Here is a 24,689-nt window from a genome sequence, read left to right on the forward strand (position 1 = left end):
GCCAAGAACAGCTGAAATATTCCGCGCGGAGAAAATTCTCACGTTAGCATCGTAAGTGAGATGAGATGAGATGTCATCGAAGTTTTCACATGATCTCGCAGTGGGCAGTACTCTAGAGGCTGAACGTGTCTATAGCTGATCGATACGTCAAGTCGCGACCGATGTAACCTGCCGAAATAACAGGGAATCATATACATTATGCACATTCCTTCCAGGAAGAAGAAGAACTAATCTAAAACTCGGATAATTTACTTAGCTAGCTATACTCTCGGACTGTGCTCAAAGGCCACACACAGGCTGAGACTAGCCTCGGTGGAAAACTGCGCAGTGGCCCTTCTTGTTCGTATCTCGCCCTTGAATGTTGGACGCCTTTCTCGAGCTCTTGTTCGCAAGTCAACTTTGGTAGGTACCTGGGTTTGACGACTGATGTGTGAAATTGAAATAGGTTGCACGAGGTGTGATATTTTGATACTAACTGGTCTATTTTTAGTCCTTCTATAACAAAAACTCAGTCCGGAAAGCTAGGCCATGCATCAATTGTGGTGTACAATACAACCTATACTTCATCCACATCCAATGAGAGTAGCATCGACAGTTACCGGTTTTAGATAGGTGAACCAGAAGATTCACCAAAAAGAACCGAGACATTGACCAATGGAGAACGATGCAAGCAATGAAGGGCCGTTTTGTCGAATTTCTTACTTAGATAGCAGAATAACCCGTTGAACACACCATTTTCTGGAGAAGAACCATGAGAATAGAAATAAATTAGGAGACTCTGGCAATTTCAGCCAAGGACAAGTGGGTTCGGTGGATGCGTTGCGAGGTGTTCTGGATAAGGTGACACCGGAAGAAGTTATGATGGTATATACAGTACAAGAGGGCGTGTCCTGATAGGTGAGAGATTCCGTGCTCTGCAGAAACTGGTTTCAAAAAAGAGAAAAAAAAATCTACAAATTTAACCAGGAACATATATTGTTGGGATCCAACTCAAAGCGTCTAGATTGTCTTGATTCCCTTCCTAGAAGTCGCAAATAGAAATGGATATTGAAATAGAAGTCCCGAGTTTTCATTAACTCTGGAGTTAGCTGCGCTATCATCATGCTTAGTCTATTATTTCATTTCTCCGTATGCCTGATAAGTATCAAATCGGTCCACTCCTAGACGCCAGTGTCGAAAGCTGAAGCAAATAATTCAGGAATCTATCAATACTCTCCTACTAAAGGCAAATTTCTCGAACTGCGCCCAACCCCAATCTTAAACGTCCCATTCGTCGGCATGATCCAATTCTGATACCTGGTGCTCCAATAGCTCAAATCCTTCCTCGTTAGTGTGAGCTCGATATTCCGTGACTGGCCGGGCTTCAGTTGGACTTTGACAAAGTTCCTCAGCACCCGCACGGGGAAATCAATCGGATGCTCGCCATCCTCGTCCCATTCACTCACTGGAGGGAAGGACACATAGACTTGGACGACTTCTCGTCCAATGCGGCTGCCGGTATTTTGGATTTGAACGTTGACTTGGGCGTAAAGATCGTACAGCGAAGGATTGCCCCCTTCGTCACCGCCAGCAGGGGAGGGTTCTTGTGCTTTCTCATAACCGGCAGGATATTCGTAATGCCCGTTAGGTTCTGCTTCTTCGATACTAGAGATGTAAGGGTAGATGTATTTCTTCAGTTTCCTGAATCCCTCCGGGAATAGAGCCGTCTCTGGGGCAGGGATCGTATTGTCGTAGTCCGGAGGGTCCGCAGTGTCTCTAGGACGCGGGGATGGAAGATAGTACTTCTTCTGCAAGGGGGTGATTCGCAAGTCGGAGAGCTCAATTGTCGTGTACGAAAGTCCGAAGCCAAATTCGTACCGAGGAGAAATATCGTGTCTATCAAAGTATCGATAGTCGATATACAGTGCATTCGACAAGTTTACCTGTGGGACCTCTCCATTCGGCTCGTAGAGGACCTGCGCGCCTGGGCCATAGTCTTCAAGACTTTTGCCAATGGTATATGGGAGCCTGCCACTTGCGTCTTGGACGCCGAAGAGCACGTCGACCAAAGCATTTCCACTTTCCTGGCCAGGAAGATGCGCTAGAAGAACAGCTTTGACGCCTGGGTTTTCAATCCAGGACTCCATAATGACGGGGCCGACTGCATGTACGACAACAATAGTCTTCCCTTTGCCGGCACCACATCCATTGGCTACTTTTTGCACGAGCTCATCGCCGCCCTTTTGCAGGAAGAGATCATTCCTGTCTCCATGGATCCCGTCGCTGTTAATGAAACCCTCACCGCCGTCTGCATTCACAAAAACCATGCAGAGATCCTTGTCTGTGAGTTGAGATTCTTCTACATCGTTATTGAGGTAGGCAGTGGTTTCCACGTCCGAAGAGTTCCAAGCGGCCTGTAAAGCTGTCGAAGGGGCCACCAAATAAGGAAACTCGACGGCTCCGCTACCCCAGCCGGACCCCAGAGTGCCCTGATTACAGCCCCTGTCTGGACAAGCATTCGGGCCATTGCCTGGACCAGCATCCTCTCCATACACGCCAACACGATATGTTCGTCCAGGTTCGGGGGATCCCCGCGAAAGAGGCAAAATGTTGTCCTCGTTCTTCAACAACACGATGCCTTCAGTAGCTACTTGGCGCGCGATAATGCTGTGAGCTTCGGCACCTTTCCCTTGAGCATCGACGAATTTATTAACGACGCCCGTAGTCTCATCATCGCTGCCTGGGTGCAGAAGGCCAACCTCGTCGTTAGTCCATGAAGAGAAATTCGGGCCTCCTTTTCCGAACGGAGGAGGTGCGTCCCAGGAATCCTGTCTGAGGTGGTACCAGGCTGCTACAATTCGAGTGACCATATCATTGAGTCGCTCCATCGGAACGGTGCCGTTGAGGACCGCCTTCGTCAGCTGGCTACCCCAAAGCGAGTCCCCGTCGACCCAGCGAAGACCATCGCCTGGCATCGACATATCTAGACCAGCAAGAGCACTGTCGACACCGGATCGCTGAGCAAGCCAGTCGGATTGAACGAAGCCCTGGAATCCAAGCTCGTCCTTGAGAAGGCCATTGAGGATCTTGCTGTTCTCGCACGCATGTGTGTTGTTCACTCTCTGGTACGAGCACATAACACTGGCGACACCCGCTCTCACGCTTTCCGCAAAGGGCCAGACAAAGACCTCTCGAATCGATCGATCATCGATATTCGAAGATAATGCCGTTGAGATACCCCACTCATAGGGCTGACGGAAATGCTCTTGCTCGTTCAGGAGGAAGTGCTTGGCTGTGGCAATGACTCCGTTACGCTGGATGCCTCGAATGGTCTCTGCGGCCCCAGCGGCCTGCAGAACCGGATCAGAGCCAAAGCCTTCCCAGTTCCTTCCACCAGCTGGCATCAACCCCAAAGGGCCCATGGATGGGCCTAGCAGCACGTTGACACCTTTGGCACGCGCTTCTTGGCCCAGAGCGAAGCCTCGCTTGCGCATCAGATCTCGATTCCACGTGGCACCGGTAGTGATGCCAGCCGGGAAAGCACTGATATGGTCTGAGAAACGCAGTCCCAATGGTCCGTCTTGCAGACAAAGTGATGGAAAGCGGACACCCTCCGCCGGACCTGAAAACGATCGGTCATGGACAAGGCACATCATTACAAGAGCGTCATCTTACCTGTATTGCCCACGCAGAGGCCCATTTCCCAGCCGGTTCCTGTCGTTACATTGACTTTCTCCACGAGCGACATCCGTTCCACAAGGCCCTTAGCTTTGCTGTAGCTATCAGCCCATCGCTTGACAGTACCACCCCGTGGCGAGGGATACCACGGAGGAGAATCCTGAGGACCCATTAGCCATCCATAACCAATCTCACTCCACCGTGACATGGTACAATAGACATCCTCATGATGATATACCAGCCGCTTTAAAAAGTGCGAAGCCATGCATCGCAAAAGTCAGTCCATGAAGAGAACACTTACTGTCTCTGGCCTTCGTCTCCACCACTCAACCGTATTTTTCCACGCCGACGCGAGCGGCGCAATCGAACAAGCCAACAGAAAGATCACCAATACCACCCAAAAACATTGTTTCCTGGTTAAACAGGAAGCAGTCAACCACTTTCTGGGCTTCTCACTAGCAGTACGCTGAGGACGTTTTCCTTTATTCCCTTTTTTGCTCTTCCCCAGAAGTAGAAACCTTGCAGCTGGACCCTCATTGTCTGAGTCGGAGCTCAGGGTTGACACTGACAAAGCATCCAAGTCGCGCGTTCCATGGAAATTATCCCGAACGTACGTCTCGATGTTATTGTTGTCATGGTGGGCGAGGAAGCCTTGTTGTTCTTCCTCGTCTATCGAGCCACGACTGGTCGATCTATGCATCGAATTTCCAGAAGGTCCAGCCATAGCGTGCTTATCCCCCGTATTATTATTATCGTCGCCAGAGGGATAACCATCGCTGGTCGGAGTATTCTTAGAGTTGTGGACTTCGCGATCAGCCCCTGAGCGGGAAGGAGATCGTCGCGCTTGGCGTTCTTGGCGATCAGCGTGTCGTCCCTGCTTGGTTGGGATAGATAGTAGATACTAGATAGGAGCTTATCTTGCGATCATTCTAGAGTAAATAGATGAGTGGGATTATCTCGCTGTAATATTCTCGCGGGGGAGGCTAATGACGTGGCATATCAACAAGCGGATCTCTGCCGGATACGAGCAGAGATCCGGCGTCAAACTATACGCAACTGGATATTTCAGTCTGTTTATACACAACACATCTCAGAAAAACCACAGAGCAATTTATCTCGGTAGTTGCAGTGCAAACAATTACCATTTATCCCAAGCAAGCGTTATCCCCAGCTAGCGCACAGCTATCTCGTTTGCTCGAACAAAGGAACCTGCATATCAGCAATCAATGGCACTATTAAGAAAAAATTGCAGTGTACCTAGCTTGTGTACACCAAGTTCTAAAGCACAAATGATGTATATCGCATCCGATGTCAGACAAGCCCAGGAACTGCGACCAAACAGCAGATGTTGCACCATCACAACTGCCCCATCAGCAGCTTCCACAAGCTAACTTGATTCCAACCGCCCTGGCCAGCTTCACCGCCATCTTGCTGCTTGGCCCATTCTCCAAATGGTTTCATATCCGGATATGCTTTCTTCGCTCGCTCAATCTCCGCATCCAATTCTGCATACTCCCCACGCGCCTGGACAGCGTGGTCGTTGTCCAGTTTTTCAATTCTAAATCTAATCAGTAACCATTCACTACCTAGTTACGAAGACCAAAACAGAGGATAACTTACAAACCTCTCGCACCCGAGTTTATGGCCAGAATAAACCATGCGAATGGCCACGGGATCGATGGCAGCGGACGGCAGGTTGCACGCTCGTGTATCTTTTCGATCTCGCTGATCGACAAGGATTCCGAGACGAGAGATAAGATGGAGTTTTTGAACTCTGGGAAGTTCTGCTTTGAACGTCAGCTTTCTTTTTTGTATGCATTATAGCAATCATGACCCCGGATCGAGAAGGAAGAAGGAGACACAGACCTTGAAAACACTATCTGCAACCTTCCCTATGTCATCCTTTGCCTACGCATAGTTATAATAATCAGTACTCTGCATTAAGAAAAAACATAGGAATGTATACATACAATCAACCGAATCTTCGTCTCAGGCCGTAGCCCCTGTCTCAGCACTCCGGCAGTGATTCTCCCAATGAGCCCCGAGAAATTCTCCATGAAGAAACTTGGTCGGATGATTCTATCCCCCTCATCAGCACAGTCTTACGCATTCAAACAGTAGTAGGAATCACGACAACTCACGCCCAAGGTAATCCCTTCCCCCCCAGGGCCTGAACATGCCGTTCAATATTAGCTTTTGCGCGACCAGAAAGTCGCTCCTGATCATCATATTTCGGACCCGCACGCAGGGCAGAAGAATATATATACGCCGAAACATTATATTCCAGCGCTAAATCCGCAAGTATCTTTTGCACATTGGGATAGATCGTCAGCAAAGTTTAGTTCCAGATATAAACCACCTAATATATGTATATAACGAATCAAAAATATACCACTGAAAAAGAAACCAACTACTAACCTTCCCCTGCCTCTCCTCCCCCTCCGCATCCCTATTCAACCCCGGATACGCCATAACTGCAAAAACACCCCAAATCCCATCATTCTTCTTCGCATCCTCGAAAACATTCTTAATTGACTCTCTCCGATTCAAATCTCCTTCTACAACACGCACATGCTTCTCGCCCGCTAGACGCTTCGCCGCATCACTGTTCTTGTTGCGTGTTAATGCAAGAACGCGATACTCTATCACCGGTTCTGAGGTTTCTATTATTGGTGCTGCTTCTTCTGATGCGGTGGGTTCAGTGGCTGGGTTTGGATTGCTGTTATTGTTATGGTTATGGTTAGGTGGGCGCAAAGTGGCGATCAGCGCTTGGCCCTGTTGGCCTGTGGCGCCGGTGATGAGGATGGTTCGCGTTCTTGGTTTTGTGTCCGGCATGGTTGGGATAGTGCTGGCATGTGGGAATGGGGTAGAGTGTGGAGGGGTTGATTTTATTTGATTAGATTAGATGAAGTGAGATGAGATGGAGAGAAAAAGACGTTCGTTTGAGAGATGGGTAACTAAGTATTCAGAGAATGGGTGTACTGTAATATATGGATGATCCACGGAGTCGGTTTCAGGTTATGCGCGTGGGTGATGTCAACAGTAACTAGACGTTTTCTTTTCTAGTATGTGTAACCCCTGCTTGAGACGAGGGAATCTTTTACTTTTCTGAAATCCATGGAATCGATATCAGTCTTGGATAATATTCTTTCAATCAATTTCTACCAGTTCCAACCGAACCGCTAGATAGAGTTAGGAACCACTTGATCAGAAAAGAAAAAATATACAAATGTCTCTCTCTCTATATATATATACACAGCAATTCATGGCGATCTCGTATAGATTGCCCATCATGGCATCTTAGACTGAGAAGCGCAACTCGTGTCCGAATCGGACAACTTTCATCAATAGATACACCAATATAGATTTGCGTTAGTTTTTTTTGTTTATACGCGGTTACCGCCGATATGTACACCGCAAGGAAATAACTGTATGTATGTACATGCACTTATTGCACAACGCTGCCTGATCTCCCGAAGGTGTCCTCAACTTCGTCATGGCGCGTCGACTGGCCACGGAAAGACTTGCGGCCGCGGATGAACCAATCGATCAGAATGATCGCTACGACGATGGCGTAGACGACCGAGATGTAATTCATATCTAAGCATGTTAGCGCATTCATTGGCAGGTGCAGACGGGGGAGAGCAGGAGGCTTACCTCCAGTAGTGGCCGGCATCACAGTCGGGAAAGAGTAGAAAACCGTGGTGAATAGTGTCCAGAGGAGGACAACAATATTGGACGCAAGGCCAAGCGGGCCAAGCCAGAAGGGTCCACGCTGGATGTTGTTTCGTCCACGCCAGAGAAGGCATACAATGGGAATAGCGTAGGAGAAGTAGAGCAGACAGATACACGCAGTAACCATACTGTTGAACGCGGTAGAGGAACCGAGATAGAGGAGACCCAGAGCACCGACTATGAAGCAGCTAACCGAGTGCGCAACCAGCGGCACATCGAGGGTAGGATGAATCTTCGACAGCCATTGGTGACCGGGAATGCCACGGTCTCGCGCAAAAGACCAGCAGAGGCGCGACTGCCATGTGTGCGAGGCGATCAAACATCCAAAACCGGTCACAAGCACCATGGAGCCCAGGACGATGGCACCGGCGCGATTCTGCAAAGCCTGGTAGTACAGCTCAATGATGGGGACACCAGTACTACTATCCATGACCGCGGTCAGATCCGTGACGCTGAAAAACATCGAGATAACGTAGAACCACGATGTGACGAATCCAATGGCAACGGTGGACATGATGGCGATCGGAATGCTCTTCTCAGGGCTGCCAACTTCCTCCGCCATATGGGTGGCCGAGTCCAGACAGGCAAACACCCAGTTCGGGTTCATGAGGCCGACAATGTACGCGATCCCGTCGGAGGACCAGCCCGTGTTGTTCACGAATTTGGCGAAGACATCCTTGGCGGACGCATGGTGGTGTGCTGTAGCCGGAACAGTGATCAGGATCACCACGAACGAAATCAGAGAAATGTACAGAGTCGCCGTGGCGACCTTGGGCAGCACCTTGCCCACGCAGTTAAACAGGAAGCACCAAAAACTGATGATTTCGTACGCGACCACACTGTGCCAGGTCTCGATAACACTGTGATTCCCATCAATAAGACTATCTTCCGGAGGGAAAAGCAGGCGCAAGGGCTATGATATCCAGAACGAATGTGAGACGAAAACGCAGATTGAGGAGGAACCTACAAGTCAGGATGACCGAGCTGCCACAATCCCACAGCAAATGAACCCAGACTGAGAGCCACACTGGCCGAACAGAAGATCGAACCTGCCCAGGCGAACCAACCGGTCACATAGGATGCGAAGTTGGCATGCTTTCGGGGAGCGAGCTCGCTGGCCCAGAAATACTGTCCACCAGCATTGGGCATAGCACTGGCCAATTCCGACAGGGTCACTGCGACACATGTCGAGATGAAGGTGATCCACGGAATTCCGTAAATCGTCACGACCGTACCGCCCGAGTTAATACCTGTGATCATGGAGGCGGAGATACCGAACCACGAGTTGGTCAGCGAAAAGCCCACACCCAGCAGGGACAACACGGAAAAGTTGCGCTGCATGTCCTGTGTGTAGCCCATCTCCGCCAACTTGATGGCATCCTCGTCGACGACCTTGCCCTTGGCATCGTCGAGGGGCGGCGCGGCCGAGATCTTCTCTTCGTCTGGGATACCCATTGTGGTTATACAGATCTACCAGGCGAACGATCTGTCGATAGGTCGGTTGGCGCAAGGGCAGTTGAGATCCGATCCCAATATTGGAAACACGCGATACAAAAGCTTGCTATCTGCCGCAGAATAGGGGTCTTTTCGGGGGGGATCAGTGTCGCATATGGGCTCCTCGATCGATCAATCCACCGTTTACTGATGACGGGCACTCTCCAAAACGTTGCGGACTGGCGCTGTGGGCGAAGAACACTTGCGGTAGTTACTCCAGGGGATTGTTGGTTCGAATGGAGGTCGCACAAGGGCTTCGACAGCTGCGTTACCGTGGACTGAGAGTCTAGCAATCACTATTTCGCCGTTTCGGTACAGTAGGAGGTGAGAAATTCAAAATGCGGAATCAACCGCTTTGTTGTTTTAAAACAAAAAGCACAAAAAAACAGACAGACAAGTTATCACAGGTATGCTCAATCCACGAGGATGAAGATCCAGGCGGAGTGATGAGATCCAGAGAGACCGAGGGGGTAATTTTTCCAGAGGGGAAGGGGAGCCGGAGGGCCTGATCGCGAGTATTTATCTCGAGACGAAGCTTCTTCTTCCTGCGAGGCTTTTTGGCGCTATAAAAAAAATATCAAAATTTTACGCCCGCAAGCGGCAGGCGATAAGACAGAGATGACCGTGGCTCAATCGGCCATCTGGGAGAGAAGCAGGACCCGTCGAACAGTCCTGGCCCAATTAACGCGGGATGGATGAACCTCTTTCGGGCAACTTTGTCACTGGTCGAAGATAGCAGAAGGCGATCGACTTGAGGCCTTTGGATATCCACCGGCTGCTAACTAACTAATTAATTCCTCTTAGCCACAACGATCCGGCAACGCCGTCGGCCCCGCGATGTCTGAGCCCAGGTCTTGTTTCTTCTTGACAGTAGTAGTGCTAGATGATGGTACTCCGTATACTTATTATTGCTCAATGATACCGCAGTGGATTCCTGATCTAATTATTAGCTAGAACTCTCTCGACGGGCATCTTCCGAACAACGACTCCCTTCCGAGTCCTTTCTCACATACAGGGAATACTGTAGGATACTTCCAAAGACCTCAAAACTTTTCTCTTTCCTTCTTTCTTTCCTTTTAACCTTTGCCCTAGCGGCGCAAATACCTGGTTTCGACTCCATGGCCGCGCGGGGTTGACCACACGATGCGGCGAAGAAAAAAAAAAAGGTGCCACCAGCGGGCCAAAGCGACGGTAGAACCGAACGTTTTTGACAACTAACACAGCTTGGATCGGCGAATAATAATGATCACAGGGAGGCAAGAATGGGGTCGCCATGTGCCAGGAATCATAATAATGTCCGATTACCTTTCGTTTAGACTGACCCCTTTCGGCAACGCAGAGCCTAAAACTTTCCACGCGCACGTTGACTTAACTTACCAGTCGACAACTCGAACAAATGGTTATACTTAACTTGTGGTATGTGGTGTGCTGTAGAGTAACGCTTCCAGTGGCCTGCTTCATCGTCCAACTCGCGAAAGCTACAATATCAGCGTACATACAAATCGTCAGTCAACAGACTCAAAAGGCTGTCCAAGATGTAATCAAAATAGCGCAACCGAAAAAAAAAAAAGAAGAACCAGAAGAAGAATAACAAGAATAATCACAATAGGAAGACTTCACTACCTAGAATAGTTCCATGCAGAGTCCACCGTAATAAACCGTCTAATACATGCAGGTACATTCTCTCCCATCCAATCAGTATACACTTGTTTTTTAGTATTTTCCATCGTTGTCATTACCTACGTCCTAGAATATAAATCAATCAATCAATCAATCAGCTTCCCCGCACATCTGATGGATCCCTCTTACTACTACTATTATGGATACTATAACTTACTTCACTATTATTATACAAGCCTTATCTCCATATCTCTCTTCCTTGCCGGCACTATCCCCCAAAAAAGCAATGCTTTCCGCAGATTCTTACCCATCCATCCATCCACTCACCCCCTGCTCGAGCTAAACTATCATGGCGCTAAGTATTAAGTATAGTACATATCTACTGTCAGGCATATTTATCGCCGACTTCTGATTCGAGGCTGGGATTAGTCGTCCTGATAGAGTAGTAATGCCCTCCCGTTCAACCCAATCTTATCTTAACCGTCAACTTTCCCGCTTTCCCGTGGGGACAGCAGGTTTCAATCCATATTGATTCTCCATTATTCCGCCGGGGAACCATCGGAGAAAAGATATATATCTCGATGAAATATTTGCTGTTCATGGGTTTGACGATAGTGACGCCTGATCTTTTGATCGCAGACGATAGATGTAGGCGGAAATAGGAGAGGGCGCTGGCTACTGGAACAAGTTCCTCTGTACGGGACCTACGGGTTGTCTCAGCAGGAAAAGGACTCTAAAACCAGTGGTATATATATATAGACCGATGACATTATATTCAATCTGAAGTTTTAATACCGTGAACGAAACATGAATAGAAACAAAAGGTGTCTAAACGCCATTCCCCGTCTATCAAGACCCTGATCCAGAAACGATGAGAGAAAAAGTCATTAAAGCTCGTCACACAAAGTTCTCTTTTGCAAAAGTCACTGTCCAGTCAAACAAGCATATAGAATGAGATCCGTCTTAAATGTTGCACATCCGACATGCGATTACTCGGCTTCGTCGTCGGTGTTAGGAGGGTGGGGTGTTCCCTTCGGGCTGTTCAGCCACTCGATGTGTCTCAGTCTCCGACGCGTCTCTCTCTCCTTCATCTGCGCACGCGTCAACTTCTTCTTCTTCTTGGCCTTGAACTTCAGGTCGCCGGTATCTTCAGCGCCGGAGTTGACAGCGGACGGGGCAGCGCTGGTAGCAGTAGAGTTGGCAGCGGTACTGCCACCCTTGGGCGAGCTCGCTGCGCTGTCCTCGAAGCGATCCAGAGAGACGGCCGTGTTGGTACGGGACACGATGCGACCGTCCGCAATATGGATCTGCTCGGGGCATAGAGCGCCAACGAATTCCTCGTTATGGGAAATCATCACGACACCGCCCTTGTAGTCGCGAATGGCGACAGCCAGACCACCCAGGGAATCACGGTCCAAGAAGTTGGTCGGCTCGTCCAGAACGAGCAAGTGAGGGTTGTTCCACATGGCACCGGCAAGGACAACCTTGACTTTTTGTCCACCGGACAGGCCACCGATTTGGTTGTGGTTGGCGATCTCCGGGTCAAGACCGACGTCTTCGAAGTGCTTCGAGATGACCTTGGGCTCCAAGACACGATATCCAAGACCCTCACGCGACGCTTCGTGGTCATCGAACTCCTGGATGAGCTTGGCGAAGCCCAGCTCCAGTAGGGTTTCACGAGAGATCATGGTATTGAACTTAGGTAGGAGACCAACCCATTTCCTGAGAAGCTGTCAGTCAGGTTCTATAGATTGCCAACGGCTCCATAGGGGCAGAACTTACACTTCGTACTGGAACGACTTCTTGTATTTCTGTCGACCAATGAGCGCCTCGATGCGGCGAGGACCACGACCGTCTCCCAGGTCAACAGGTTTCTCCATCTGGGCCTTCTCATCATCGGTCAAGATTCTAGTCTGCTTCATGAGGACCTCACGGTCATCACCATTGGCGTATCGCCACTGGAGATATTGGTTGGGTGTCTTCTCCAGATGCATCTCCACGTGCTCGAGAGCGTGCTGCTTGATGTAACCGATACGCAGGTTGGGGTGTTTCTCCACCTTTCCAGTCTGAGGGATGGTCTCACCCGTGAGGAGCTTGATGAAGGTGGACTTTCCAGCTCCGTTACCACCGATGATAGCGGTACGAGAGGAGAGAGTGAGAGTAATTGAAGCATCACTGAGCGAAGGCTTACTGGCTCCCGGGTAGGTATAAGAGCAGTTGGTCATACGCAGGATCGCTCGCGTCTGAGACTTGATACCGGACAAGATACCAGGGGGCGGGAACTTGAACTGCACGTTGGAAGCCGAGAGTGTGTAGTAGCTCTTAGCCTCGGGCTTGACTTTGACGAAACTGTTCATCTGATTAGTATATAGCAACATAACTAGAGGGGAAAAAGATCTACTCACGCAGCGAGATTACCCTTGTAGCAGACCAACTTCTTCTGCTCGTAGTGGTAGATGTCCGTGCAAACCTCATCCAAGAAGCCTGAGTCGTGACTGACAATCAAACTGGTGATCTCAGTGTGCTTCTTCAGATATTCCTGCAGCCATTTGATGTTGGCAACATCCAAGTGGTTGGTAGGCTCATCCAGCAGCAAAACGTCTGCCTTCATCAGCATGGCGCGGGCAAGCGCCAACTTCATCTTCCAACCTCCGGAAAGAGAGCCAACTTTCTGTGACTGTCTGCCCTCCGGACCCGAGGTGAAGCCGAACTCACTGAGAACCTCCGAAATGTGCTCTGTGCCCACAGCAGCGATCTCGGGATCCTTGGCCACGAATTCGAGGATACTCAGATCAGCGTCCTCACCCTGGTTGTGTTCTACAAAGCACGTCTTGACGACATCCCTCGGAGGGAAGCCTTCCAGCTTACCATTTGCGATACTTCGCATCAGGGTAGACTTTCCGGCACCGTTTCGGCCACACAGACCGTATCTGTGGCCCTTGAGCAGACGTAGGTTGGTGTGAGACAGAAGCAACATTCCTCCATAAGCCAGGGAGAAATCGGCGTTGACAATCTCGACCTCGTCACTGTCTTCCTGGACAGGCTTGCCGAATTTCCGGTGGTCTTCCTCGACGAAGAAGGTCTGGACTTCAGAGGCCACAGCCTCGTGTTGCTCATCCTTGAGGAGGCCACGGAGGTATGGACCAATGCAGGCGACGATGCGGTCGTGCATTCTGCAGTTGACGTCCTCCCGGACCATCTCGGCCACATAGGTCTTGACCAAGTCGAAGAATGGGGCATCCTGCTGCTGGGCCAGACCACCGTGCTGTTCGACCTTCTCAAGAAGGACCTTGAGAACATCTTCAGGGGTAGTCTTGGCAATGGCACCAGTCGCCAGGTTTCCATCGCTGTCGCCCATAGCCTTCTCGATAACGCTCAAGGCTCTAGAAGCCAGCTCTCGAACCTCGGGAAGGGACGCGCGATCTTTCACGCCCTGGACACCGGGCTTCAACTTGGGAAGGAAAGTCCTGGCTTCGGCGGGATCGTGAACAAGCTTGGTCAAGTTCTCAACAACGACGACTGTCTGGCGGAGAACTTCCTGCGGGGTCGTGGGAGTGTTGAGGGATCGCTCCAAGAGAGGAGTGAGAAGGGCCAAGACAGGAGAGGTAACGATTGCAACGAATGTGGTCTGGGAAAGTGCCAGGATGGCCTTCTGAAGAGTAGTGGCGGATGGCTCGGCCATAGCCTTGATCAGGAGGGGAATTCTGGGAGCGACATCGTCGTTGGAGAGAAGAGTCGTAAGGGCGTTCATTGCCTTGGTCGCCTGCTTCGCGACCTCGCCCTTCAAGTCATGCATACCGGACTCGACAATAGGAATGAGATCCTTCAGAGTCTTTCCCATGGCTTCACGGAGCAGATCCTTCTGACGCTCCTCCTCCTTGGTACCCGTTCCCATCTGAGCCTTCTGCGCCATCTTCTCGATGATGGCATACGCACCGACAGCGCCCTGCCATTTTCCGCTGCCCTTGCCGAGGTACTGCGAAACAGCAGGAAGAAGAGCATTGACCAGCGACTCGGGCTTGAGGCAGACGAAGAGAGCGTCAATTGCATACTGAGCTGACTCACGCACGACAGCACCTTTATCGGCCAGAGCATCCAAGGCGAGGTTGAGGACACCGCCGTCCTGAATCAGGAAGACAACCTCGCTGGCCGGGTGCTCCCGAGGGAACCGCTCGAACAGAGCACCCAGGATGAGCATAGCACCCTCGCGTTTAGCACCATTCTTCTTATCCGTGGCCGCCTTCTTGATTTCCGGCAAAAGGTTGTAGTTGTGCAGACCGCGTACGCCGACCGACTGGATGAGTAGGTTCGTCAGAGCGTAGGAGGCATCGAGGGACTGCTGCGAGGTCTCCGCCGTGAAGATGGTATTGAGAAGCGATGAGACCTCCTCGTTGGTCGGAGGCACCGCAGACGGCGTCTTGGACACGACAGTAGGCATGGCTGGCGATTCTGCAGGGGAGATGTGGTGTGGCATCGTCTCCAACGGCGTTCACACAAAGACGAAAAACTTCAACTGAGGGGTAATCGATCAAAAGGCTCGCCTCCGGACGCGAGTACGGAAACAGACGGGATGAAAAAAAAGAAGAGTCTATCACAAACGCACGAGATCTATAAACAAAAAGATAGAAAACCAACAGATTTACAATCGTGACACGCCCGCCTGCGGTCCGATGTAATTTGAGAAGAGGGGAGAGGGGAGAGGATGAAAAGAGACGAGAGAGAGAGAGAGATTGCAGCCCGTCGAGTTAGTGATTATTTTATTTTTTTTATCTTAGCGGCGGCAGCTGAGATAAACTCCAGCCTGAGGCAGAAATGCGGGCGCTGACCAATCCGACTGCAGTCTGTCGAAGCGTGGCGGAAAGGGGAAAAAAGTCGGTCGCGGAGTTTTACGGTGGCGTTGGTAATAATTAGTATTATTATTAACCGGGGGACGGGAGGATCTGGATTCTTGATCTATTGGGTCTATTGTTGTTCATGACTCGTCTGAGACCGGACTTTTCGGGTCCTGGCAATGGCAGGGGAGGAACAGTTATATGTATATACATCGGCAAGAACTGATGATAATGCAGAGATAACCCGCAGCTACACGAGCGTCCATCTTACAGCATTTGAAAATCTATTAGAAACCTGTGGCAAGCAGATGTGTCAGCATGCTTTAATTACTCCAGGGAGGAAATACGACTGTTCGAGAGCCAACTGACCTTTCTCCGTGTTTCCTTCTCCCATACTCCTGTTGCTGCTGCTGCCGCTCTGAATCGCCCCGAGGATGCCGTCCATGTAGGGAGCACCACTCCACTTCTGGTGCGTGAGGACATCGACCTTCAGCTCCTTCTCACGGGACTGGATCAATCGCACATATGCCAGCATGCCTTCATCCTTGAAGGCACGCGACAGTTCCGTGGTGATTGTGGCATTGGAGTGGAGACCGGCGAGCGAGATAAGTTGAAGCACAAAGCTAAGGGAAGTCATCAATTAGCAGGTGGCCAGCACATCCGCAGAAGGAGGTTACTCACCCATGCTTGGCAAGATCCCAGACGAAGGACTTAAGACTCTGCTCATCAAATCCTTGGCCCATCCAGTTGAAAGACGGACTGAGGTTGTACACCAATTTCTTGCCGGGGAACGCGCTTCGAACCTCTCCAGCAAGTCCCGCGGCTTTCTCGACATTGGGGTCACCGGTCTCAACCCATAGGAGATCCGCATACGGAGCGAACTCCTTGGCTCGCTTCGTCGCAGCGGGGAATCCTGCGCGGTAATGGTAGAACCCTTCTCTGGTTCGGGGAACGTCCCACGACCACACAACGGGGCTTTTGGTAAAGTCGTTTGCCAGCTCCCGACGACGCGAAAGGGCGAGATCAGGGGTCTCGCGGACCTTGGCCTTGTAGGCGTCTCGGACAGACTGCGACGCTCCCTCCTTCTCCAGATGCAGGTCGACAGCTATCGAGAACCTTTAGTAAACCTCAAACGGTATTTATCGTATGGGGAGAACGTACCTTCATCGAACGTTACCAGCTTGTGTCTCTTCACCCAATCCAGCTCGTAAGCATCGATTTCGGCCGAGGAAGCACCTTCACGCTCCATTGCCTGAAGGGTCTCGGCCAGAGGCTCAGTCTCCTCCGTAACACCAAGAATGAACTCATGGTCACGAACGTCGATAGCGCTACTGATGAGCTTGCCGCTCTCAGAGTCCGTTCGCGCGATCAGCAGGTTCTCGGTTCCCATCATGTCCCATTGGAAACGAGCAGCTACCAGGCGGTTGATATGTTCGCCCACAGGAACCAGGACCTTTCCTGCGAGATGTCCGCATTTCTTCCCCCCATGCAGCTGATCTTCGAAATGGACCGCTGCAGCTCCATTTTCAGCAAAGAGCTTGGCGAGTTTCAGGACGGCTGAAAGTCCTCCGTGACTAGGATTTGTCAGTAAACAGTATTGCAACACCATGATCGAGAATCTCATACCCAGTATCGCCGTCAGCCACAATCGGCCTCAGGTAGTCAATGTAAGGCGTCGATTTACGTTCCTCTGGAGTCAGCTTCCGGCGCGCGTCGAAGTGCTTGCGGTCGTGCAATTGCTGGGCTTTGAAGAGTCTCTGAACCTGGTTTGGCACGGTGTTGTATGGGTAATCACCAAAGTCTGCGGAGACTTCATTGGTAGTTGTCAATAGAGACGAGCATGCCCACCCGGAAACGTATAGAATTTCCTGGTTTGGAGCTTGCTGGGTCATCTGTACCGGGTCGATGGCGCCCACTAGAAGTTGTCAGACGTATGCTTCCTTACAGTACCAGCAGAAAACCGTAGCGCTTACTGGTATGGACAGGCAGCCCCTGCGCCGCCCTCTCATTGAGCAGGTTAAAGAGCTTCCGTGCCATTATTGAACTTGGATATGTCTGCTGTAGAGACCCCCGCTTGCTCACAACATCCGCCGCACTATACGGCCGCTTGATTCCCTCGAACCGAGGGGTCTTCCACCAGGCTTCCACATCCTTCACCTGCTGCTCGAAAAGAGCATCCTCAGCTTCTCCTGCCTTGTCCGCTGTCGACAGCAATTGAAACGAGTCCGATGGCAGTGTGGTCGACACTGGCGGCTCAACAGGGCGGAGGGACGAAGCCATCCGAGGATAGCCGACTGTGAAGGTCCGGACTGCTGTGCGAGACAAGCAGCCAGAAGTTGTAGATGGTCCAGGAACGCGACGAGGAACTCGACGAGCAACAGAGCGGAGCATCATGGCCGACAATGATCTTCACAAACGTGATGTTCAGGGCCGACAATAAGAATTGCAGAGCCCCAAGCAAAGGATAACTTAGGTTTCACGTTATAGCCAGTTAGTCAGTCAGTTGCAGCTTAGGTAGCTGATGAATGGCAAACGCCGCCTCGGCCAAGTACCCGAGGTCTCTGGCAATCCGACCAGCTGGATCACCGGAAATCGGAGGGAAAGTAATGTGCAGGTTGCTGATCACCGATCTTCCACAGTTCGACCATCTAACTAAGACGCAGGACTTACACGTTTCGGTTGACCGAGAGGCGTTCGCAGATTCCAGCCGAACCAGGGCGACGGTATGCGCAAAGCTCAGATCACCAACTAGTTAGTTCTAGAGCGCACACAAAAGTGTCCGAAAGGAGCTTAGCAGTGCAGAAACCCTTTGGAGGCCAAGATGCGGTTTTCGCTGATTAGAAATGGCCGGTCTCGCGAGAGGCAGGAGAATGAGAAGAAGCTCGGGAGTCTCTCTCACCCCTCAGCGGCTAAGCTAAGCTCAGTCGTGGCGTCTCCTCCTCTCCTGTCCCGACAACATCCCTCGGCTCATGCATTCTCACCGCGGGAAACCGAAGATGTGGCCTGACGGCATGATCCTGGTCGCTGCTGCTTATTTCTCGCCGGTCGAAGCGATTCACCCTTCTTGATATTTTTTTTTTCTAAACCTCCAGGTCTGGTCTGTATAACTATACTCGTCTTTTGGCTCTCCCCGCTAAGCTTCTCCGTCCCGTTCCCCAGCTTTAGCTGTCAGCCCCATTTTACCCCACAGATTCCCCAGACAATGGCGCTGGCGTCGAGAACAACCCGCCAGGCTCTGAAGCTGAATCAAGTATGTCTGCTGTCCAAATACCTTGATACAATATACGACTCGAGCCATTGGGCAGTGAGAGGAGAGCATAGACTTACTTTTCAGTAGACGTCGCGATTCGCGACTAGATATGCGCGCCAGTATTCGACTGCGGAGAAGGATCTGAAGACCACCCTCAAGGAGGTCATCCCCGAAAAACGCGAGCTTCTGAAAAAGGTCAAGGCCCAGGACGATGTGATCGGTGATGTCAAAGTCTCCAATGTCATTGGAGGAATGCGTGGTCTGAAGGCGTTGGTCTGGGAGGGATCAGTGCTGGACCCGAACGAGGGCATCCGCTTCCATGGCAAGACGATCAAGGACTGCCAGAAGGAACTCCCCAAGGGAACATCCGGCACGGAGATGCTGCCAGAGGCTATGTTCTGGCTTCTGCTGACTGGTCAGGTTCCTTCAACCAGCCAGGTGCGCGCCTTCTCGCGTGAGCTGGCCGAGAAGTCTCATCTTCCCCAGCACATCCTAGATCTGATCAAGTCGTTTCCCAAGCACATGCACCCAATGACCCAGCTCTCCATCGCTGTTGGGGCGCTTAACACAGAATCCCAGTTCGCAAAGGCATACGAGCAGGGCCTGAACAAGGCCGATTACTGGGAGCCTACTTTCGAAGACAGCATCTCTCTACTTGCCAAGATCCCTCGTGTGGCGGCTCTGGTTTTCCGTTCGAATGAGATTGACCAGGTTGGAAACCAGAAGTTGGATGCCGCTCAGGACTGGTCCTACAACTTCGCAGAACTCCTTGGCAAGGGTGGCAAAGAGAACGAGGACTTCCATGACTTGCTGAGACTCTACCTTGCTCTGCATGGAGACCACGAGGGTGGAAACGTTTCGGCTCACACTACTCACCTTGTCGGTAGCGCCCTCAGCGACCCGTTCCTGAGCTACAGTGCTGGATTGCTGGGTCTCGCCGGCCCGCTACACGGTCTTGCGGCCCAGGAAGTCCTTCGCTGGATCCTGGCCATGCAGGAGGAGATCGGCACCAAGTTCAGCGACGAGGACGTCCGAGACTACCTGTGGAAGACCCTGAAGTCGGGGCGTGTTGTCCCTGGCTATGGACACGGAGTCCTGCGCAAGCCTGACCCTCGTTTCCAGGCCCTGATGGACTTTGCTGCCACTCGACAGGACGTCCTGGCCAACCCAGTCTTCCAGCTGGTCAAGAAGAACTCTGAGATCGCTCCTGGTGTTCTGACTGAGCACGGAAAGGTATGTTTGCTCATTCTTGATATGTTCCAAGATACACTGCTAACGAAAGATTTAGACTAAGAACCCTCACCCGAATGTCGACGCTGCATCCGGCGTGCTGTTCTACCACTACGGTTTCCAGAAGCCCCTCTACTACACTGTCACGTTCGGAGTCAGCCGTGCTCTTGGACCTCTTGCACAGCTCATCTGGGATCGGGCTCTGGGTCTACCCATCGAGAGACCCAAGTCTATCAACCTGCAGGGTCTGCTGCAGAAATAATACAGCCACCTCCATCTTGACGTGACGAGAGCTTCAAAATTGTGTGATTTTCTTTATTCCCCATATGTAGATCTGTCCAAGGAGTGTTAGTTTCATTCCTTCTGAACGTGCTGCTTCTCGAAACGTATCATTGACGAGTGATTGTGGAACGTGTTGTACACTGGCCAGTTTGAATTTCACTTATCAGAATAGACACTAGAATCATTTAAAACTTGAATGCCTATAACTATTTATGCCGCCCTTATAAATTATTATTCGAGATCTCTGTATCGGAATAATATATGGTTTTATTTAGTCCTCGCAGAAGCACAGAGGGCCAGATATCGCAAAATCATTACCGGTCACTAATACATTATCTATGTTGAAACCATCTAGACATCTAGCTGGGGTTTCTTAAATTTAATATCTAACGGGGACTGCCCCTTATTTAACTCCTTATTAGACAAGGAACAATCAAAATATAATAATTGCATCTCCTAAGTCCGTAACCAAGCAAACAACTAGCGGTTCACGAAACCATTCAATCAATGTCTCCTTCTGTGCTGTCCAGGATTAACTAATAGCACCAGAGCAGCATATGATCCACACGGCTTTTATATGTCAAAACGCTTGGAGGAGGTGGTATATGAGGGCGGTACTGGCATGAAACTCAACATAACACTTAGGATGATGGCTGTACAGGCGCCATACAACTGAGCAAGAGGTACAGCGAGAGCTTCTTCACAGGCCACTTCTATCGGGCCCTGCTTCAGCGTATCCTTCTGGACAAGAAGATCATTCCTAAGCCAGGGGTACCGGCCGATTCTTCTAGTATGGAGTCAACTACAAAGGGAACTCTACACATCGTTGGTTCTCTCAGGAAGGGAGTATTTCAACGCATATTTCACACGGCACTGTTATATACTTTGCTTATAACGTAAGTATTATACGTACATTGCCTCCCAACTGTGCTCCGATTCGCCAATTTATGTCTAAGCCAAACCATGGAACCTAACCCTGTACGAGTAACTACACCATTTGAATGAAAAAAAAAGCATATACATATATACAAGAGTAAACTGCTCATATCTTTCCTTCATTTTCTTCTCCCGTACTTCTACTAACTCCAAACATGCATGAAAGCTGGGCCCTTGGACCTTCGCCAACATGGCAATTCGTCAATGGGACCTTGTTCAAGAAGCGGGAAGGGGAAGTTATAACAGTCGGGGACAGGCAGTTTCTAATGACAAGGGATATGCACGAGTCTCACTGGCAGGGAGTGGAGCAATGGAAAGTGGTCTTCGAAGGAGTGGATCTTCAAACATCTGAGCCGGTTGTTATAAAGTTCAGGTACTTGTAAGTTCCTTGGTTTTTTTCATCAAGCAGAGGAATGAGAGCATGATATTATGATACTAACTAAAGACATGACCAGACTAGACCAGCATGCCATCGAGCCTGATCGACGCGGATGCAGATGTCGCCCAAAGGAATTTTTCTTAGCGGCAATAGATGCCTTGCAATCATGTCATGGATGCAGACAATTTCCGAAATATATCATTCATGAGGAAAAACAACAGTCCAAGGAGGATCCTAATCCTGGCGCTCCGATATTTATTCTGGTCATGAGCAAGATTGACGCTCTTCCACTCTTTGGTCACTCATCAGTCCCGGGCGATGTCCTTCCGGAACCACTAACCCCTGAGGACAAACAGATCATACGGAGACAATGTTTAGAAGTACTGGAGTATGTATTGATGTTTTAACCGACCAACGCTACCGCCTACTAGCTTACATGACTATTTGATAAAGGATTATTCGTCAGCGAGGCTTCGGCCCTTGCCTTGACCTCTTTGACGCGCACTATAATATTAGGACGAAAATGCTGTATGAAAAAACCTAGGTCTTGATATTTTAGTCCAAGAGGGAAAAGACTGCGAAATTCTGACGCTGATATTATTCTACCTAGTTACTTTCTTGGACATCATCGCATGATGCGTGATTGGCCTTGGACCACGGAGGGCCCTCTGACAGAGTCATCGAAGGAGTTTCTATCGGTGATAGACCAACTTGACAGGGTGGAGAGACAACAACAGGAATATGAGAGGATAAGTCAACAACAAGCGCTAGAAAGACAACGGTACGAGTCACAAAGGCAACAATTCCAGTCATATCATGGTCTATGTGATATGTACTAAACAGCCTCATTGCCTTATTGTGGGCGGGAATGATTCAAACTTTTGGTAGTTTTATTGGCTATAAGTCCTGGAGATTACTATGTTCCCTATGGATTTATATAATGTAAGATCTCCCGCAGCAAATCAAGCTCATTTAGTTGATGAATGTCCTCAGCCCGCTATGGACTCTTAGGAACACCCAGATTAACTTATGTATTATCTTTATTTCCCGCGGATCTATAAGTTTTGTTATAGATCTACTATCAGAAATCAAGATAGTCTCGTTTGTAATAAGAATACCCCCAGTTGTGATGTCCGGAACATCATAGCATATGGGGGAAAGCTTTATGATCTAAGTCTGCTCTAGATTTCGTACCTCGTCTATACGCCCGCGGGACTATACGAGAAAGCGAGAAACTTGATACCGGGGTCGGATGTATACGAACGCATAAATTATACTTCCAGTTGGATCGAATAGAATGAACTGTACTAGCCCAATCCATAGCGACGCACGGCACATAGATTAGCTTAGCTGGAGAGTATGACTTCAGAAGTTGAAAATGTATGAAAAAGAAAGCTGTCCATAATAATACGATGTAAAACATTCTTAGTCTCAGTTGAAACAATGAAAAGGCTAGACTAGTTAATATGATCCCATCAATGAATGAGAACGATTATATGTCGGAGCCCGCCTACAGGCAGACCTTCTGTCGGATTCTTCCCACGCCTTTCTAGCTCCATTCACAGAGATAAATATGCTGAGCTACTTGCTCGAGGATTCATGCTCAGCGAGCTTCGCTCCAAGGTTATACAGCGAATGGTGAAAGATCCATTCACATTCATACGGAGGGGAAATGACTCAACTTGCCACTCTGCGGAGTGATTGTCTACTGCTATATATTCCATTATATTCCATCTTCTTTCGAACACCCCTACAAGTCATCCTTGGATATACGGATGTTGGCTTATATATAGAACATTACAATCTTAACTTGAAGGACGAAATGGGCCCCTATGGCGGCCCTGCGTCAGGCTACTACTGGAGAGTTGACACTCAAGTCACGCCAACTCGGATGGTCATTGCACGGTTGGCAACTCTTATTTTGGCCAAACTTTGCAACAGATGCCCGCAAATTCTCTATAATCATTTATATATCGCGTGGGCCTTCCCCCTGGAGCATATTCGTCTACCCTCCAACGAGAAGAGCGCCTAATAGTTTCGAACAAGATTAGTATCTGTGGCAGATTCTTCAATAATTTAGGAGTTAAAATCTCCGATATATGCCATCAGTTTTCCGACCTTTGCGGAAGCTCAGGCGGGAAGAAATTTCCCCGAGGGGTGTATCCAAGGGGAGATCCCCGACTTCATTCTCCTGGGGTATAAGAAATCTCAAGATGGCAGATTTCCGATTTGTCACTACGATCGGGTACATGGCAGAATGGAATGACTTGCTTGGTCGGGGAGATAAAGACACCTTAGAACACCAATCTGGACGAACTTCACGGTCGCGACTTTGAGAGCGTTTGGGGTACGTAACTCACCATATATCGTTGGTATGAAGATTAACATGAAAATACGGCAGATTGCCAGGTATATGGACGACTGCCATTGCAGGTATGGCGTGGTGAGCACGTAAGTATGACAAGACGGTCTTCGTGCGTAGGACCGGTGATATGATTTTCGAGAGGACTCAGGTCTTTTTGGCCTCCACAAGGTCTCTTAACAGAAATCCTCCGGTTGTCAGCGTTAAGGAAGCAATGTTATACATCGCATGGCTTGCCTCGAACGGCGGCCCTGGAAACGCTTATTACCCGAACAAAATAGGTGACCCACTGGTAAGGCGCATCTCTAATGGTTTCATCGAGAACCCGTGATACTCATAAGAAAAATAGGTCCACGTCGTTAACCCATACTCCTCCACCCAAGCGCCCCGTTCTGGACGATCCACGGCATCTCCTGCTTATACCTGCGGGTATTCTTGCGGACATGTGTCATAGCAAGGGACATATGGTCCTGCTCCGCGCCAACACGTCTACGAAGCAATACACTTATGTGAACGAGAACAGCGCGCTAGTCTCCACTGATCACGTCTTGCTCTCCCCTTGTGCCGAAACCGAGGAAATGCGAGCCAATCTAGTCGCTGCAGCGATAGCAGAATATGAAGATCATCTAAAGGTTGCACTGAGAACGTTTAGAAAGGAATATGCGCGCTGGAAGAATGACCGCCAACACTGGGAATGGGAGCTTTTGTTAAGTTCGAGGCCATGAATCTCTATCCTCTATCCCTGCATCTGCGAGAAAGTTGCATTACAGCGATTATTGGAGGGACGTTGACTTCTGGGAACCTGGTTCTGTAGTTAATCGGTTTCTTATATGTGCTGTTTTTTGGTTCTTGCGGTTCTATTTTCACAAATGTATGCAATTTGCTACCAATGGTCATAAATATCATGATTCT

The 24,689-nt window shown here is 49.8% G+C and overlaps 6 protein-coding genes across 6 annotated transcripts; 2 read left to right on the forward strand and 4 right to left on the reverse strand.

Moving 5' to 3' along the window:
- Nucleotides 1-1,205: 1,205 nt before the first annotated feature.
- On the reverse strand, nt 1,206-4,381 carry C8Q69DRAFT_508403 (putative beta-glucosidase; the record flags this gene model as incomplete). Its single annotated transcript, XM_028632974.1, has 3 exons — nt 1,206-3,601; nt 3,655-3,817; nt 3,959-4,381. The coding sequence occupies 3 exons, from the start codon at nt 4,379-4,381 to the stop codon at nt 1,206-1,208; spliced, it is 2,982 nt and encodes a 993-aa protein (XP_028483700.1).
- A 376-nt stretch (nt 4,382-4,757) lies between these two features.
- On the reverse strand, nt 4,758-6,680 carry C8Q69DRAFT_472491 (hypothetical protein). Its single transcript, XM_028630982.1, has 6 exons — nt 6,076-6,680; nt 5,799-5,962; nt 5,628-5,736; nt 5,524-5,565; nt 5,278-5,441; nt 4,758-5,215 (listed from the first exon to the last, which is right to left on the reverse strand). The coding sequence occupies exons 1-6, from the start codon at nt 6,490-6,492 to the stop codon at nt 5,014-5,016; spliced, it is 1,098 nt and encodes a 365-aa protein (XP_028483701.1). The 5' UTR covers nt 6,493-6,680; the 3' UTR covers nt 4,758-5,013.
- A 111-nt stretch (nt 6,681-6,791) lies between these two features.
- C8Q69DRAFT_314773 (amino acid permease) lies at nt 6,792-9,035 on the reverse strand. The gene is made up of 3 exons (XM_028627294.1): nt 8,360-9,035; nt 7,315-8,252; nt 6,792-7,257 (listed from the first exon to the last, which is right to left on the reverse strand). Exons 1-3 carry the CDS (start codon nt 8,845-8,847, stop codon nt 7,106-7,108), a joined length of 1,578 nt encoding a protein of 525 aa, XP_028483702.1. The 5' UTR covers nt 8,848-9,035; the 3' UTR covers nt 6,792-7,105.
- Nucleotides 9,036-11,495: 2,460 nt separating this feature from the next.
- On the reverse strand, nt 11,496-17,729 carry C8Q69DRAFT_487468 (putative mRNA-nucleus export ATPase; the record flags this gene model as incomplete). Its single annotated transcript, XM_028631985.1, has 14 exons — nt 11,496-12,228; nt 12,289-12,855; nt 12,912-12,976; nt 13,007-13,957; nt 13,997-14,074; nt 14,105-14,482; nt 14,513-14,583; nt 14,623-14,749; nt 14,792-14,955; nt 15,708-15,961; nt 16,020-16,443; nt 16,500-16,912; nt 16,965-17,253; nt 17,312-17,729. The coding sequence occupies 14 exons, from the start codon at nt 17,727-17,729 to the stop codon at nt 11,496-11,498; spliced, it is 4,932 nt and encodes a 1,643-aa protein (XP_028483703.1).
- Nucleotides 17,730-18,540: 811 nt separating this feature from the next.
- C8Q69DRAFT_499756 (putative citrate synthase Cit1) lies at nt 18,541-20,321 on the forward strand (the record flags this gene model as incomplete). Its single annotated transcript, XM_028632330.1, has 3 exons — nt 18,541-18,588; nt 18,676-19,821; nt 19,877-20,321. 3 exons carry the CDS (start codon nt 18,541-18,543, stop codon nt 20,078-20,080), a joined length of 1,398 nt encoding a protein of 465 aa, XP_028483704.1. The 3' UTR covers nt 20,081-20,321.
- Nucleotides 20,322-21,191: 870 nt separating this feature from the next.
- On the forward strand, nt 21,192-21,904 carry C8Q69DRAFT_445962 (hypothetical protein; the record flags this gene model as incomplete). The annotated part of the gene is made up of 3 exons (XM_028629100.1): nt 21,192-21,415; nt 21,492-21,803; nt 21,847-21,904. 3 exons carry the CDS (start codon nt 21,192-21,194, stop codon nt 21,902-21,904), a joined length of 594 nt encoding a protein of 197 aa, XP_028483705.1.
- Nucleotides 21,905-24,689: the final 2,785 nt, after the last annotated feature.

The sequence above is a fragment of the Paecilomyces variotii genome (assembly GCF_004022145.1).
Source record: "Paecilomyces variotii strain CBS 101075 chromosome Unknown C8Q69scaffold_8, whole genome shotgun sequence".
In the NCBI taxonomy this organism is placed as follows: domain Eukaryota; kingdom Fungi; phylum Ascomycota; class Eurotiomycetes; order Eurotiales; family Thermoascaceae; genus Paecilomyces; species Paecilomyces variotii.

Coding starts and splice junctions, on each gene's coding strand:
- C8Q69DRAFT_472491 (XM_028630982.1), bottom strand. CDS start 6,492: ATGCCGGACACAAAACCAAGAACGCGAACCATCCTCATCACCGGCGCC. Junction 5,963..6,075: donor GGGAGGAGAGGCAGGGGAAG/GTTAGTAGTTGG, acceptor AATGTGCAAAAG/ATACTTGCGGATTTAGCGCT. Junction 5,566..5,627: donor AGACGAAGATTCGGTTGATT/GTATGTATACAT, acceptor AACTATGCGTAG/GCAAAGGATGACATAGGGAA.
- C8Q69DRAFT_314773 (XM_028627294.1), bottom strand. CDS start 8,847: ATGGGTATCCCAGACGAAGAGAAGATCTCGGCCGCGCCGCCCCTCGAC. Junction 8,253..8,359: donor CAGCTCGGTCATCCTGACTT/GTAGGTTCCTCC, acceptor TGGGAATCACAG/TGTTATCGAGACCTGGCACA. Junction 7,258..7,314: donor GATGCCGGCCACTACTGGAG/GTAAGCCTCCTG, acceptor TAACATGCTTAG/ATATGAATTACATCTCGGTC.